The sequence below is a fragment of the Dasypus novemcinctus genome, chromosome 15, assembly GCF_030445035.2.
Source record: "Dasypus novemcinctus isolate mDasNov1 chromosome 15, mDasNov1.1.hap2, whole genome shotgun sequence".
Taxonomy (NCBI): domain Eukaryota; kingdom Metazoa; phylum Chordata; class Mammalia; order Cingulata; family Dasypodidae; genus Dasypus; species Dasypus novemcinctus.
This window is the reverse complement of record NC_080687.1, coordinates 19867672-19879993: the sequence shown is the minus strand read 5'-3', so window position 1 is coordinate 19879993 and position 12322 is coordinate 19867672. Positions and strand designations below refer to the sequence as shown.

At 37.5% G+C, this 12322-nt stretch overlaps 1 protein-coding gene across 2 annotated transcripts in view; it reads left to right on the top strand.

Annotated features, from left to right (window-relative positions):
- Nucleotides 1-12322, top strand: part of CUL4A (cullin 4A) — a 73570-nt gene that overhangs the window by 29959 nt on the left and 31289 nt on the right. For both annotated transcript variants that reach the window (XM_058276384.2, XM_058276383.2), the window contains 2 exons: nucleotides 300-382; nucleotides 12107-12174. In XM_058276384.2, the coding sequence (XP_058132367.1) occupies nucleotides 300-382; nucleotides 12107-12174 (151 nt within the window). The remainder of the gene's footprint in view (nucleotides 1-299; nucleotides 383-12106; nucleotides 12175-12322) is intronic.

Here is a 12322-nt window from a genome sequence, read left to right as displayed (position 1 = left end):
CTATACCCTCCAGCCCAGGTGCTGATTGCTCACCTGCTGCTGGAGCTTCATTGTAACAAGAGACAAGAATGAAGTGCTACCACTGTATTAGTTCTGGAGATTAATTTTAATCTCCAAAATTAAAATTAAGGAAACTTTGTACTGCGTATTCCTCTTCTCGAATTAATCTGTCTTAATATTTGGCTTGAACATATATTTTTTGTTTTGTTTTATAAGTAAAACCAGGTATTTCAGATTTTTTGGTAACTTCAGGAATCTTTTTTTTTTTTAATGACATGATTAAATGTTTCATTTGAAAGGTTCCAGAATATCTTAACCATGTAAGTAAACGTTTAGAAGAAGAAGGAGACCGAGTAATCACATATTTAGACCACAGTACACAGTAAGTGCTGTTTATTTAGTTTTTCAAATTTTACCATAAGGAGAATATTTTTGCTCCTAATGTATTTTACTTTTTTTGTTGTTATTATTCAGCAGTTGTAAAATTACACTTTTACCAAGGGCCATGCATGAATGGTTGTCCAAAGAAAGTAAATTCAGGCTGAGTCATTTGGATCTTTGGGTTCTTAAACAAAAGGACTTCCATTTATGTTAGTGGGATGTGGTTGAATATTAGATAATCTTGAACTTTTTATTAGACATCTACCATACTATAATTTTTATTTATAGTATTCAATTGTGTTATTTTCTCTTTTCATCTAATATTTTTTCCATAAACCTGGGATTGATGAGTAGTTAGGGAAAAGAAAAAAAGAGAAATTATGTGAGCATCTCTATTCTGGCTTAGACCATTCAACTGATAAGAGGTAACAGCAATGGCATAGGAAATAGAAAAGAGGAGTATTTTAAAAGATTAAAGAGAGAAAGAATATGCAGAACTTCATTGGTTTGGTCGGGGAAGGAGGCAGATAGAATGAAAGACAGGAGCAGGATTTTGACAATTAGAAAATACAGGAAGTAGAGAGGACATGAGAGTAAGGATGAATTCCTTTTTAGACTTGCTGGGTTTGATCACCTTATAAAAAACCCAAGATCACCGTTTAAGTAATACTTGAGCTGAAGCCATGACAAGATTACTCAGATTATTTGGGGAATCCTTAAATTTAACTGGGGAGTGGGAGAAGAAGAACCCACAAATGAAACTTAGAATAAACAACTAGGAGATAAAAGATGAAATATAGGAGAGAATGAAGACATAAAAGCCAAGGAAATGATATTTTAAGGAGAAAATGGTAAGCCGTGTCAGATATTGCCAATAAGTCAAGTTAAATAAGGATAAATGTCTATTGATTTTGTTACTATGGGTAATGTAACCTTTATGAAAATACCTGTAAGCCTTGTATAAACTTTTACAAGATTTTCATCTCTATGAAAATTAACAAAAAATTTGAGCATCAGCCATGTTTTCCTTTAATGATATATATATTTTTTAGATTTTATTTTTTATTTACACACCCCTCCCCCCCCATTGTCTGCTCTCTTGTGTCCATTCGCTGTGTGTTCTTCCGTGTCTTATAGCATTTGGCGGCACCAGGAATCTGTGTCTCTTTTTGTTTATCATCTTGCTGCATCAGCTCTCCATCTGTATGGCACAACTTCTGGGTGGGCTGTGCTTTTTTTTACTTAAGGCTGTCAATGCAGGGTATACTTCTTGCATGTGGGGCTCCCCTACACAGGGGACACCCCTGCGTGTCATGGCACTCCTTGTGTGTGGCAGCACTGCTCGTGGTCCACCTTACCACACAGGTGAGGAGGCTCTGGGTTCAAGCCCTGGACCTCCCGTATAGTAGATGGATGCTCTATCAGTTGAGCCACATCTGCTTCCAGATATTTTCTATACATAGTTATGAAGTTGAAAAGCAGGTCAAATTAAACAATGTACAGATTAGGGGTAGATATGGATATGGATATAGATATAGATATATAGATGGGGAGCAGAGATTCATTGCATTACTCTTTCATATATGTTCACATAGTCATTTGTATGAATGCTTTAAGTGCCCCCCTCCCAATTTTTTTTTTAATGAATTGTTTAGAAATGTATATAAAATTGTTGAAGCAAAGGAAGAACAAAATTTGTTTACTTTTGGAGTTAAGTATAGGTAGATAGGAGGATTGAGAGGAGCACTAAGGTGGTTTCTCTTCACATAATTAAAAATAATTTTAAAAGTTGAAACCAAAGATAAATGATCTGTATAAGTCTTAAAACAAGGGCTAGGGTTTAAATAGTAGATTTTTCAATTCCAAATACCATGTTTCTCTATGTGTCTTGAAATAGAGCGCAAAAAGATGACAGTGATTTCTGATAACCACTCAGGACTAAAAAGTGTGCTTGAGAGCAACAGTGTATGTATTCTGTAAATTCTGACTTCTCCCAGTTACTGAGCCAGTGTAATCTTAACATTGGAAAACACAGCAGGCTTGGTTAACTTAATGCAGACGTCATTCCTAATTACTAATCCTGCATTCACCAGTCGATTTTCAAATCACAAGTTTGATTATCTGAAAGAACCTATTCTCCTATTGCTTAAAATGAACAAATACTAAGGAAGGAATTCTTCTTTTGCAACTCAATAAATTTTCACTGTAGTTTATATGTAATCATTTGAGGATTTGAATGGTATGGATAGTTAATTCCTCAGAGCTTGGTTGCTTCTGAACTTTGTACAAGGAGTTTATATAATGTTTCTTTTGACCAACAGCCTGTCACAATACTTAAATTAAACTACACACCCCATGACTGTGTGTTTGTTTGTTTGTGAGGTACCAGGGATTGAACCTGGGACCTCATATGTGGGAAGCCAGCACTCAACCACTGAGCCACATTGGCTTCCCAGAGTTGGTTTTTTCATTTGTTTTGCTTGTTATTTGTTTTTTAGGAGGCACCGGGAACTGAATCTGGGACCTCCCTCCCGTGTGGGAGGCAGTCTCTCAACCACTTAAGCCACATCTGCTCTCCCCATGACTGTTTAAATGAAAAAAATGTGATAGAATTTCTAACCTTGCATAACTGAGGCTAGACTATGAACTGTCAAGAAACTGATCCTATAAGCCCATGGAAAGCTGTTCCTCAGTAGTTCATTAGGGAAATGCAATTAAAATCACAATAGGATACTACACCACATCCACTAGGATGACTATAATCGAAATGACAATATTTTTAAAAAAAAATTTGGCAAGGATGTAGAGAAATTTAAACACTCCTACATTGCTGGTGGAAATGTGAAATAGTGTTGCCACTTTGGAATCTAGTTTGGCAGGTCCTGAAAATGTTACACATAGAGTTACATATGACCCAATACTTCCACTCCTAGACATATACACAAGAGAAATGAAAACATATCTCCACATAAACTAAATGAATGTTCACAGTAGCATCATTCAGAATAGCTTGAAAGTGGGAAGAACCCATCTTCAAATGATGACCGAATAACAAAAAAGCAGTATGTCTATGCATTGGAATTCTGTTCAGCAGTAAAAAAGAATGTAGGAAACCAAACATGATTGTTAAAAATTTAGGATATTAAATTTAAGCCCCAAGGTAGCCACAGAGAAAATATCTGAAAAATACACAAAAAAGGAAATGAGAAGTGACTCAATGGTTCACTACAGAATATCTGATAAATATGAAAATAGACAGTAATGAAAGAATTGAGAGGCAAAAAAAAAAAGGTCAGTAATTTTAAATGTAAATGGATAAAAATCTCTACTCAAGAGGCAGATACTGGCAGAATGGATAAAAAAGCATGACCCAACTATATACTGTTACAAGAGACTGACCTTAAATTCGAAGATACAAGTAGATTGAAAGTGAAAAGGATGGGGAAAAAATACCCCATGCAAATAGAAACCAAAAGAGAACTGGGGTAGCTGTACTAAAATCAGATAAAATAGACTTTAAGTCAAAAACTTTACATAGGACAAAGTAGCAAACTATATACTGGTAAGGAAACTAATTTAACAAGAAGATTTAACAGTTATAAGTATATATGCACCAAACAGCAGAGCCTTTAAATAGGTAAGACAAATACTGACGGATTTGAAGAGAGAAACAGACAATCTACATTAATGGTAGGAGACTTCAAAGCATTATTTTCAATAATGGGTAGAACATCTACTGAGAAGGTCAGTAAGGAAATAGAAGACTTCAGTGATACTATAATCCAACTAGATCTAATAGACATATAGAACAATTTGCCCAACAAGAATTGCACATTCTTTAGTCCATGTGGGTCATTCTCCAGGATGAACCATTCCATATACTAGGTCACAAAACAAGTCTCAATAAATTTAAAAGTATTGAAATCATGCAATGTACCTTTTCTGACCACGGTGGAATGAAACTAGAAATCAGTAACAGAAGGAAAACTAGAAAACTTACAAATATGTGAAATTAGACAACACACTCTTAATCATTAGATCAAATTAAAAATCGCAAGGTAAATTAGGAGATATTGTGAGGCAAGTGAAATAAAAACAGAACATAGCAAAACATCAATGCAGCCAAAGCAGTGCAGCTGATGGAAATTTTTAGCTCAAAATGCCTCCGTTAAAAAAAGAAGAAAAATGGTAAATCAGTAGCTTAATCTCACACCTGGAAGAACTAAAAGAGAACAAACGAATACTAAAGTGAGCACAAGGAAGGAAACAAAGATTAGAATGAAGGAAATGAAATAGAGAATTAAAAAAAAAAACGGAATTTGAAATTTAAAAAAAAACAATAGAGGGGAGTAGATTGTGGCTCAAGCAGTTGAGCCCTTGTCTCTCACATGGGAGGTCACGGGTTTGGTTCCTGATGCTGCCTAAAGAAAAAACAAAACCAGACAACGAGCAAACAATGAACAAAAACAATGAACAGGAAAGCAGACTTGGCCCAATGGATAGGGCATTCACCTACCAAATGGGAGGTATGCAGTTCAAACCCCGGGCCTCCTTGACCTGTGTGGAGCTGGCCCATGAGTAGTGCTGATGCACTCAAGGAGTGCCATGCCACGCAGGGGTGTCCCCCTTGTAGGGAAGCCCCACGCCCAAGGAGTGCACTCCATAAGAAGAGACTCCCGGTGGGAAAGAAAGTGCAGCCTGCCCAAGAATGGTGCCGCACACGCGGAGAGCTGACAGAACAAGATGACGCAACAAAAAGAAACACAGATTCTTGGTACCACTGATAAGGATAGAAGTGGTCACAGAAGAACACATAGCAAATGGACACAGACCAGACAACTGGCGGGGGGGAGGAGCGGGGAAGGGGAGAGAAATAAATAAATAAATTAAATCTAAAACAAAAAAAACAACGAACAAACAGATGACGGAGCCATGGGGTGGGAGGAGCAATAGAGGGAGCAGATGTGGCTCAGACAGCTAAGTGCCCACCTCCCAGGTCCCAGATTTGGTTCCCGGTGCTTTCTGAAAAAGACAAACAATCAGTGAGCAGACATCAAGCAAAAATAATAGCAGACAAGGAGCAAATAATGAGCAAACAATGAGCAAAAACAGATGCTCAGAGAGTGTATATGGCTCAAACCGTTGAGCACCTGCTTCCCACATGGGAGTTCCTGGTTTGGTGTGTTTGGTTCTCAGTGCCTCCTGAAAAAAAACAAGCAAACACACAAGGGAGCCATCCATTGTGGGTATGGGGGTAGGGGAGGTCAGTAGAGAACTCAATGAAATCAGGCAATTCTTTAAAAAGATAAATAAAATCAACACACCTTTTTTAGGCAATGAAAAAAGTAACTAAAATCAGAAATGAAAGGGAGGACATTACTGTCAGCCCCACAGAAACGAAAAGGATTATAAGAGGATATTATGCATAATTATATACCAACAAATTAGATAACCTAGATGAAATGGACTAATTCTTAGAAACATGCAAACTATCTACATTGCCTCAAGAAGAAATAGAAGCTCTCAACAGACCAAAAACAAGTAAAGAGATAGATTTAATCCTCAAAAACCTCTCAACAAAGAGAAGCCCAGGACCAGATGGATTCACTGGTAAATTTACCAAACATTTCAAGAAGTAATACCAATTCTGCTCATATTCCTCCAAAAATCTGAAGAGATGGGAACATTCCTGACTGACTCTGAGGTAAGCATCACCCTATTACCAAAGCCAGATAAAGATAGCACAAGAAAAGAAAATTACAGCACTGTATCCATCATGATTATAGATGGAAAAATCAACAACAAAAACAAAACACTTGCAAATCGAATCCAAGAGAACATTAAAAGAATTATACATCATGATCAAGTGAGATCTATCCCAGATAGGTAAGGATGTTTCAACGTAAGAAAATTAAATGTAATACACCACATTAACAGAATGAAAGAAAAGAAACACATGATCATCCCAGTTGGAACAGAAAAGGCATTTGAAAAAACCCAGCACCCCTTCTTGATAAAAACATAGAAAATTGGGAATAGAAGGAAACTTCCTCAACATGATTAAGGGAAAAACTATCATGATATGCAAGCTTTCCCCCTTTGTTTTAGTTTCCTAGGCTGCTTGAAGCATGAAATGGTTAGACTTGAACAGTAGGGATTTATTCACTTAGAGTCTGGGGAAATGTCCAAATCACAGCAATGCTTTCTTCCTGAAGACTGGCTGCTGGCAGTCCTCAGCTTCTCTGCCATATGGCAAGGCACATGACAGCATCTGCTGGTCTCACCCTTCTCTTCCAGGTTTTGTTGCTTTCAACTTGTTGCTTCCGTGGTTTCTTCTCTCTGTGTCAGAACTTCATTCTCTTATAATGGATTTCAGTAAAAGGATTAAGTACCATTCAGATTGAGGTGGGTCACATATTAACTGAAGGAGCCTCATCAAAAGATCCTATTTAAAGTTGGTTTACACCTACAAGAATGGATTAGCTTTAAGAACATGATTTTCTGGGGTGTATATAGTTCCAAACAATGACACCCCTAAAGCCAGGAACAAAACAAGGATGTCCACTGTCTATATTGCACTGAAGGTTCTAGCCAGAGCAATTGCACAAGAAAAAGAAATAAAATTCATCCAAATTGGAAAGGAAAATGTAAAATTTTCCCTATTTGTAGATGGCAGGATTCTGTATATAGAAAATCTCAAAACATCCGCAACAAAGCTATGAGTGGTAATAAATGACTTCAGTAAAGTTAAAATTTAACTAAGGATATAAAAGACTTATATACAGAAAACTACAAATCATTGCTGAAATAAATTAAAGACCTAAATAAATGGAAGGACATTCCATGTTCGTGGATTGGAAGCTTAAATATTAAGGTGTCAGTTCTACCCAAAACAATTTAGATTCAGTGCAATCCCAATTACAATTCCAAACCTATTTATATAGAAGTGAAAAAGCCAATCATCAAATATATTTTAGGGGAGCTTCTCACATGGAAGGTTCCAGGTTCAGTTCTGGTGCCTCCTAAAAGCAAAAGACATAAACAACAAGCAAACAAACGAAACAACTTGGGAGCCAATATGGTTCAACAATTGAGTGCTGGCTTCCCACATACAAGGTCCCAGGTTCAATCCCCAGCTTCAGTACCTCAAAAAAAATAACAATACGTTTGAAGGGGTGAGACCCTGAATAGCCAAAAACATCTTGTAAAAGAAGAACAGTGTTGGAGGACTCACACCTCCCAATTTTAAAACTTACTATTAATACAAAACTAAAATAATTAAAACAGTGTGATGCTACCAAAAGGACAGACGTGGACAAATGGAACTGAGTTGAGAATTCAGGATTAAACCCTTATATCTTTGACCAATATAAGAACTAAAACTATAAATCTCCTAGAAGAAAGCATAAGCAAATATCTTCAGGCAGTGGTTTCTTAGAATTTATACCAAAAGCACAACAAAAGAAAAAGATAATTTGAACTTCATCAAAGTGAAAAGCTTCTTAGAATCAGTGGACTTTATCAAGAAAATAAAAAGAACCTACAGAATGGAGAAAATATTTGGAAATCATGTATCTGATAAAGGTTTAATATCCAGGATATATAAAGAACTGCAACAACAAAAAGACAACCCAATTAAAAACTGGGGAAAAGATTGAATAGACATTCTTTCGTAGTAGGTATATACATGACCAACAAGCACATGAAAAGATGCTCCATGTCATTAGCTGGTAGGGAAATGGAGATCAAAACCACAATGAAACTGCATGTTGCCGCTTGTTGTCACATAGACTGGGGTATATAGAGAGCCCCTTGTAAACCATAAAGTTGTCTGATGAGTCTCTACTTGCAGACCCCCTGAAAAAAAAAAAAAAACTACAATGAGATACCATTTCATACCCACTAGAATGGCTACTAATAATAAAAATGGAAAATAACAAGTGTTGGAGAGGATTTGGAGAAATAACACTTGTGTATTATTAGTAGGAGTGTAACATGGTGAAGCCCTGTGAAAAAAATGGTTTCCTCAGCAAGTATGACCCAGCAGTCTCACTTCCAAATATGTACCCGAAGAATTGAACACCAGGCACTCAAACAGATATTTGCACACCAATGTTCATAGCAGCATTATTCACAATTCCCAAAAGGTGGAAGCAATCTAAGTGTCCGTCAACAGATGACTGAATAAATTAGATCTATGCATACAATAGAATATTATTTGGCTGTGAAAAGAATTGAATTTCATGTTGCCAGATGAATGAACCTTGAAGACATTATGTTGAGTGAAATAAGCTAGCCACAAAAATTTTATGGTCACCTATATGAAATAATTAGAATATACAAATTCATAGTGAGAAACTAGAATACAGGTTTCCAGGGTACAGTGGGGTTGAAAATTAGGGAGTTAATGCTTAACTGGTTGGTGGTATGGATGGTAGTAATTGTGGCCCAAAATTGTGAATATAATTAACACCACTGAATTGCATAATTCAAATTGGATAACATGGGAAATTTTAGGATTTACAGATACTACCAGAATAAAAATTTTGAGAAACATCCATAGAACTCTACAAGACAAAAACTGAACCCCAATGTAAACTATGACTATAGTTAACACTTACAACAAAAGTAATGCAAAATATTACTCAAAGGGAAAATTGTATGTATGACAGGTGAGGTATCTGGAAACTCTGTACTTTCTGCTTGATTTTTCTGTGAACCTACATTATGCTATGTAAAAGAAGGTAGGGGAGGCAGACTTGGCCCAATGGATAGGGCGTCCATCTACCACATAGGAGGTTCGCAGTTGAAACCCCGGGCCTCCTTGACCCTTGTGGAGCTGGCCCACGCACAGTGCTGATGCGTGCAAGGAGTACCGCCACGCAGGGGTGTCCCCCATGTAGGGGAGCCCCACGCACAAGTAGTGTGCCCCATAAGGAGAGCCGCCCAGCGCAAAAGAAAGTGCAGCCTACCCAAGAATGGCACTGCATGGGAAACGGACTTTGGCCCAGTGGTTAGGGCGTCCGTCTACCATATGGGAGGTCCGCGGTTCAAACCCCGGGCCTCCTTGACCCGTGTGGAGCTGGCCATGCGTAGGGCTGATGCGCGCAAGGAGTGCCGTGCCACGCAAGGGTGTCCCCCGCGTGGGGGAGCCCCACGCGCAAGGAGTGCGCCCGTGAGGAAAAGCCGCCCAGCGTGAAAAGAAAGTGCAGCCTGCCCAGGAATGGCGCCGCCCACACTTCCCGTGCCGCTGACGACAACAGAAGCGGACAAAGAAACAAGACGCAGCAAATAGACACCAAGAACAGACAACCAGGGGAGGGGGGGAAATTAAATAAATAAATAAATCTTAAAAAAAAAAAAAAAAAAGAATGGCACTGCAAACACGGAGAGCTGACACAGCAAGATGACGCAACAAAAAAAGAAACACAGATTCCCAGTGTCGCTGATAAGGATAGGAGTGGTCACAGAAGAACACAGAGCGAATGGACACAGAGAACAGACAACTGGGGGAAGGGAAGGAGAGGAAAATAAATAAAAAATAAATCTTAAAAAAAAGAAGGTAGGCACATAAAGGTCACATAGTGTATGGTTCCATCAATATGAAATGTTCAAAATAGGCAAAAGTAAATTAGTAGTTGCCCAGGGCCTGGTGAAGGATTAGTAGAAGGAATGCTTATGAGTGCAAAATTTCTTTTAGAGGTGATAAAAATATTCTAAACTTAGCTCATGATGAAAGTTCCAAAACTGTAAAAATACTGTACAAATTTTTTTTAAACCTCAGTAGTACGTGTGTGTGCATATATATATATATATGTTGTTGTTGTTTTTTAAGATTTATTTTTTTATTTCACCCTTCCCCCTTGTTTTTCACTTGCTGAGTCTGTTCATCTTCCTTGTTTCTTTAGAAGGCACTGGGAGCTGAACCCAGGACCTAATCCCTTGAGCTACCTCCGTTCCCTGCTTTTTTGTGTGTCTCATTGTTTTTCCTTCCCATGTCTCTTGTTGCACCATCTTGTGTCAGCTTGCCACATCAGCTCACTGTCTTCTTTAAGAGGAACTGGGAACCTCTGCTCCCTGCTTTGTTGTGTCTCCCAGTATGTTCTTTTCTTCTTGTGTCTCTCGTGTCAGCTTGCCACGCCTGCCCGTTGCTCCAGCTCACTGTCTTCTTTAGGAGGCACTGGGATCCAAACCAGCAGCCTCCCATGTGGTAGGCAGGATCCCAGTCCCCTGAGCCACATCCGCTTCCCTGCACTGTATGCTTGAAATTGGTGGGTTTTATGATATGTAAATTACATCTCAAAGCTGTTTTTAAAAAAAGAAACAGCGATTCTTACCCTTCTGTTTTATATTACCTCATTAATTGAGTCTCCTTTGTAATGCTGTCCTCTCTACACTCCTCCCTCCCTTTAAGTGCTCATTTGTTCCTTTTCTGGAGGCAAAGTGGAAAAAGGTCCTGGACCTAAATTGTAGAGTCAGCTCTGCTACTCACTGTCACGCAATCAATCTCTCAGAACATCTATTTTCTCATCTGTGCAATAGAGACCAAAATAGCTATCCTTTCTCCATAGTGTTGCTGTGAAATTTAAATAAGGTGATACATTAAAAAATTTCTTACAAACTACAAAATTAAAACTAGGGGAAATGGCTAAATAATCATTAGAATAAGCAGATGCTCTAATTTTCTTTTAAAAAGAATTGAATTAAATGAAAATGGAAACAGGAATAATTGGTATGTACTCTATAGATATGGTAGTCATGCCTGCTGAATTTCCAGATTTTCAAATATTTTGTTCTGGGTGAATACCCCTGCATCTCAGACCTCACAGAGGACTTTCTATGATAATTAGGATTTTGATCAATGATAATGTGAGAAAGCATTTGGAATGAATAGCTGGAAAGTGGAAGGACAGAACTATAGAAGTATGTGAGGCAGTTTTATAGGACCTGGAGCAGAGAAAGTATTAGAGTAGAAGATAGGTGGAAAAAAATGTTTGGCCAGAACACAGAGGTCCATAAATGCCAATCAGAATGTGACTCAGTCCACCTGTATTTTAGAACAGTAACTGGTAGTCGTACATAGAATAAATTAAAAAGCTACATTAAGGGCAGAAAGATCATAGGACCGATCAAGGTGACCAAGGACTTGAATACTAAGATGATGAAAAGTAGTTCAGAACATTTTCAGAATCTTTAGAACCTCTCGATCGTATGGGTACTACATTTTAATAATAATTGTACCTTAGAGGTTAATATATAATCAGCACTGGAATCAGGTTGAATTCTTAGCATGCTTTTTAGGGTCTCTAGAAGCTGCTATGAAGTTTATATCTGCAATTCAGATAGCAATCAGCAAGTGATAGTGATGCCACATTATGGGGGGCAAAACTTTCAAAAAAAAATGAATAGAGCATAAGTGCCAACTAAACAAAGCAGGGAGGTCTACTTTTATTTTAAGATATACTTACCTTGTCAGCTGGTGTCCCTTTTTTCCTGAAACTCTTGACCTATTTCTTATTCAGTTTTCAAAGAGCAAATTGTTTTTAGAGTCATTATCAATAATAGTTATGATCATCTATTTGTGTGAGGAATTATTTAACCCTTTAGTTTCTGATTGGTTGTGTACTATATCCATTTTAAACATTAAAATCTCCCAACTTTTACAGCTAACCAAATTTCTTTAAACTTTGCTATTCCTGATGCTTATTCTTTTTGCTTTATATAGGAAACCACTGATTGCCTGTGTGGAGAAACAGCTATTAGGAGAACATTTAACAGCAATTCTACAGAAAGGTAAATTTTCCTAGCTCTTGTGTGAATTAAACCGAATGATACTTCTTAGTTTATTAAGAAAACTAAGTGAAATATGGTAGATAGCAATGTAAGAACATTTTTTATTTTAATAACACAATTATTAAATATCTTTTCTAAAGAACATATT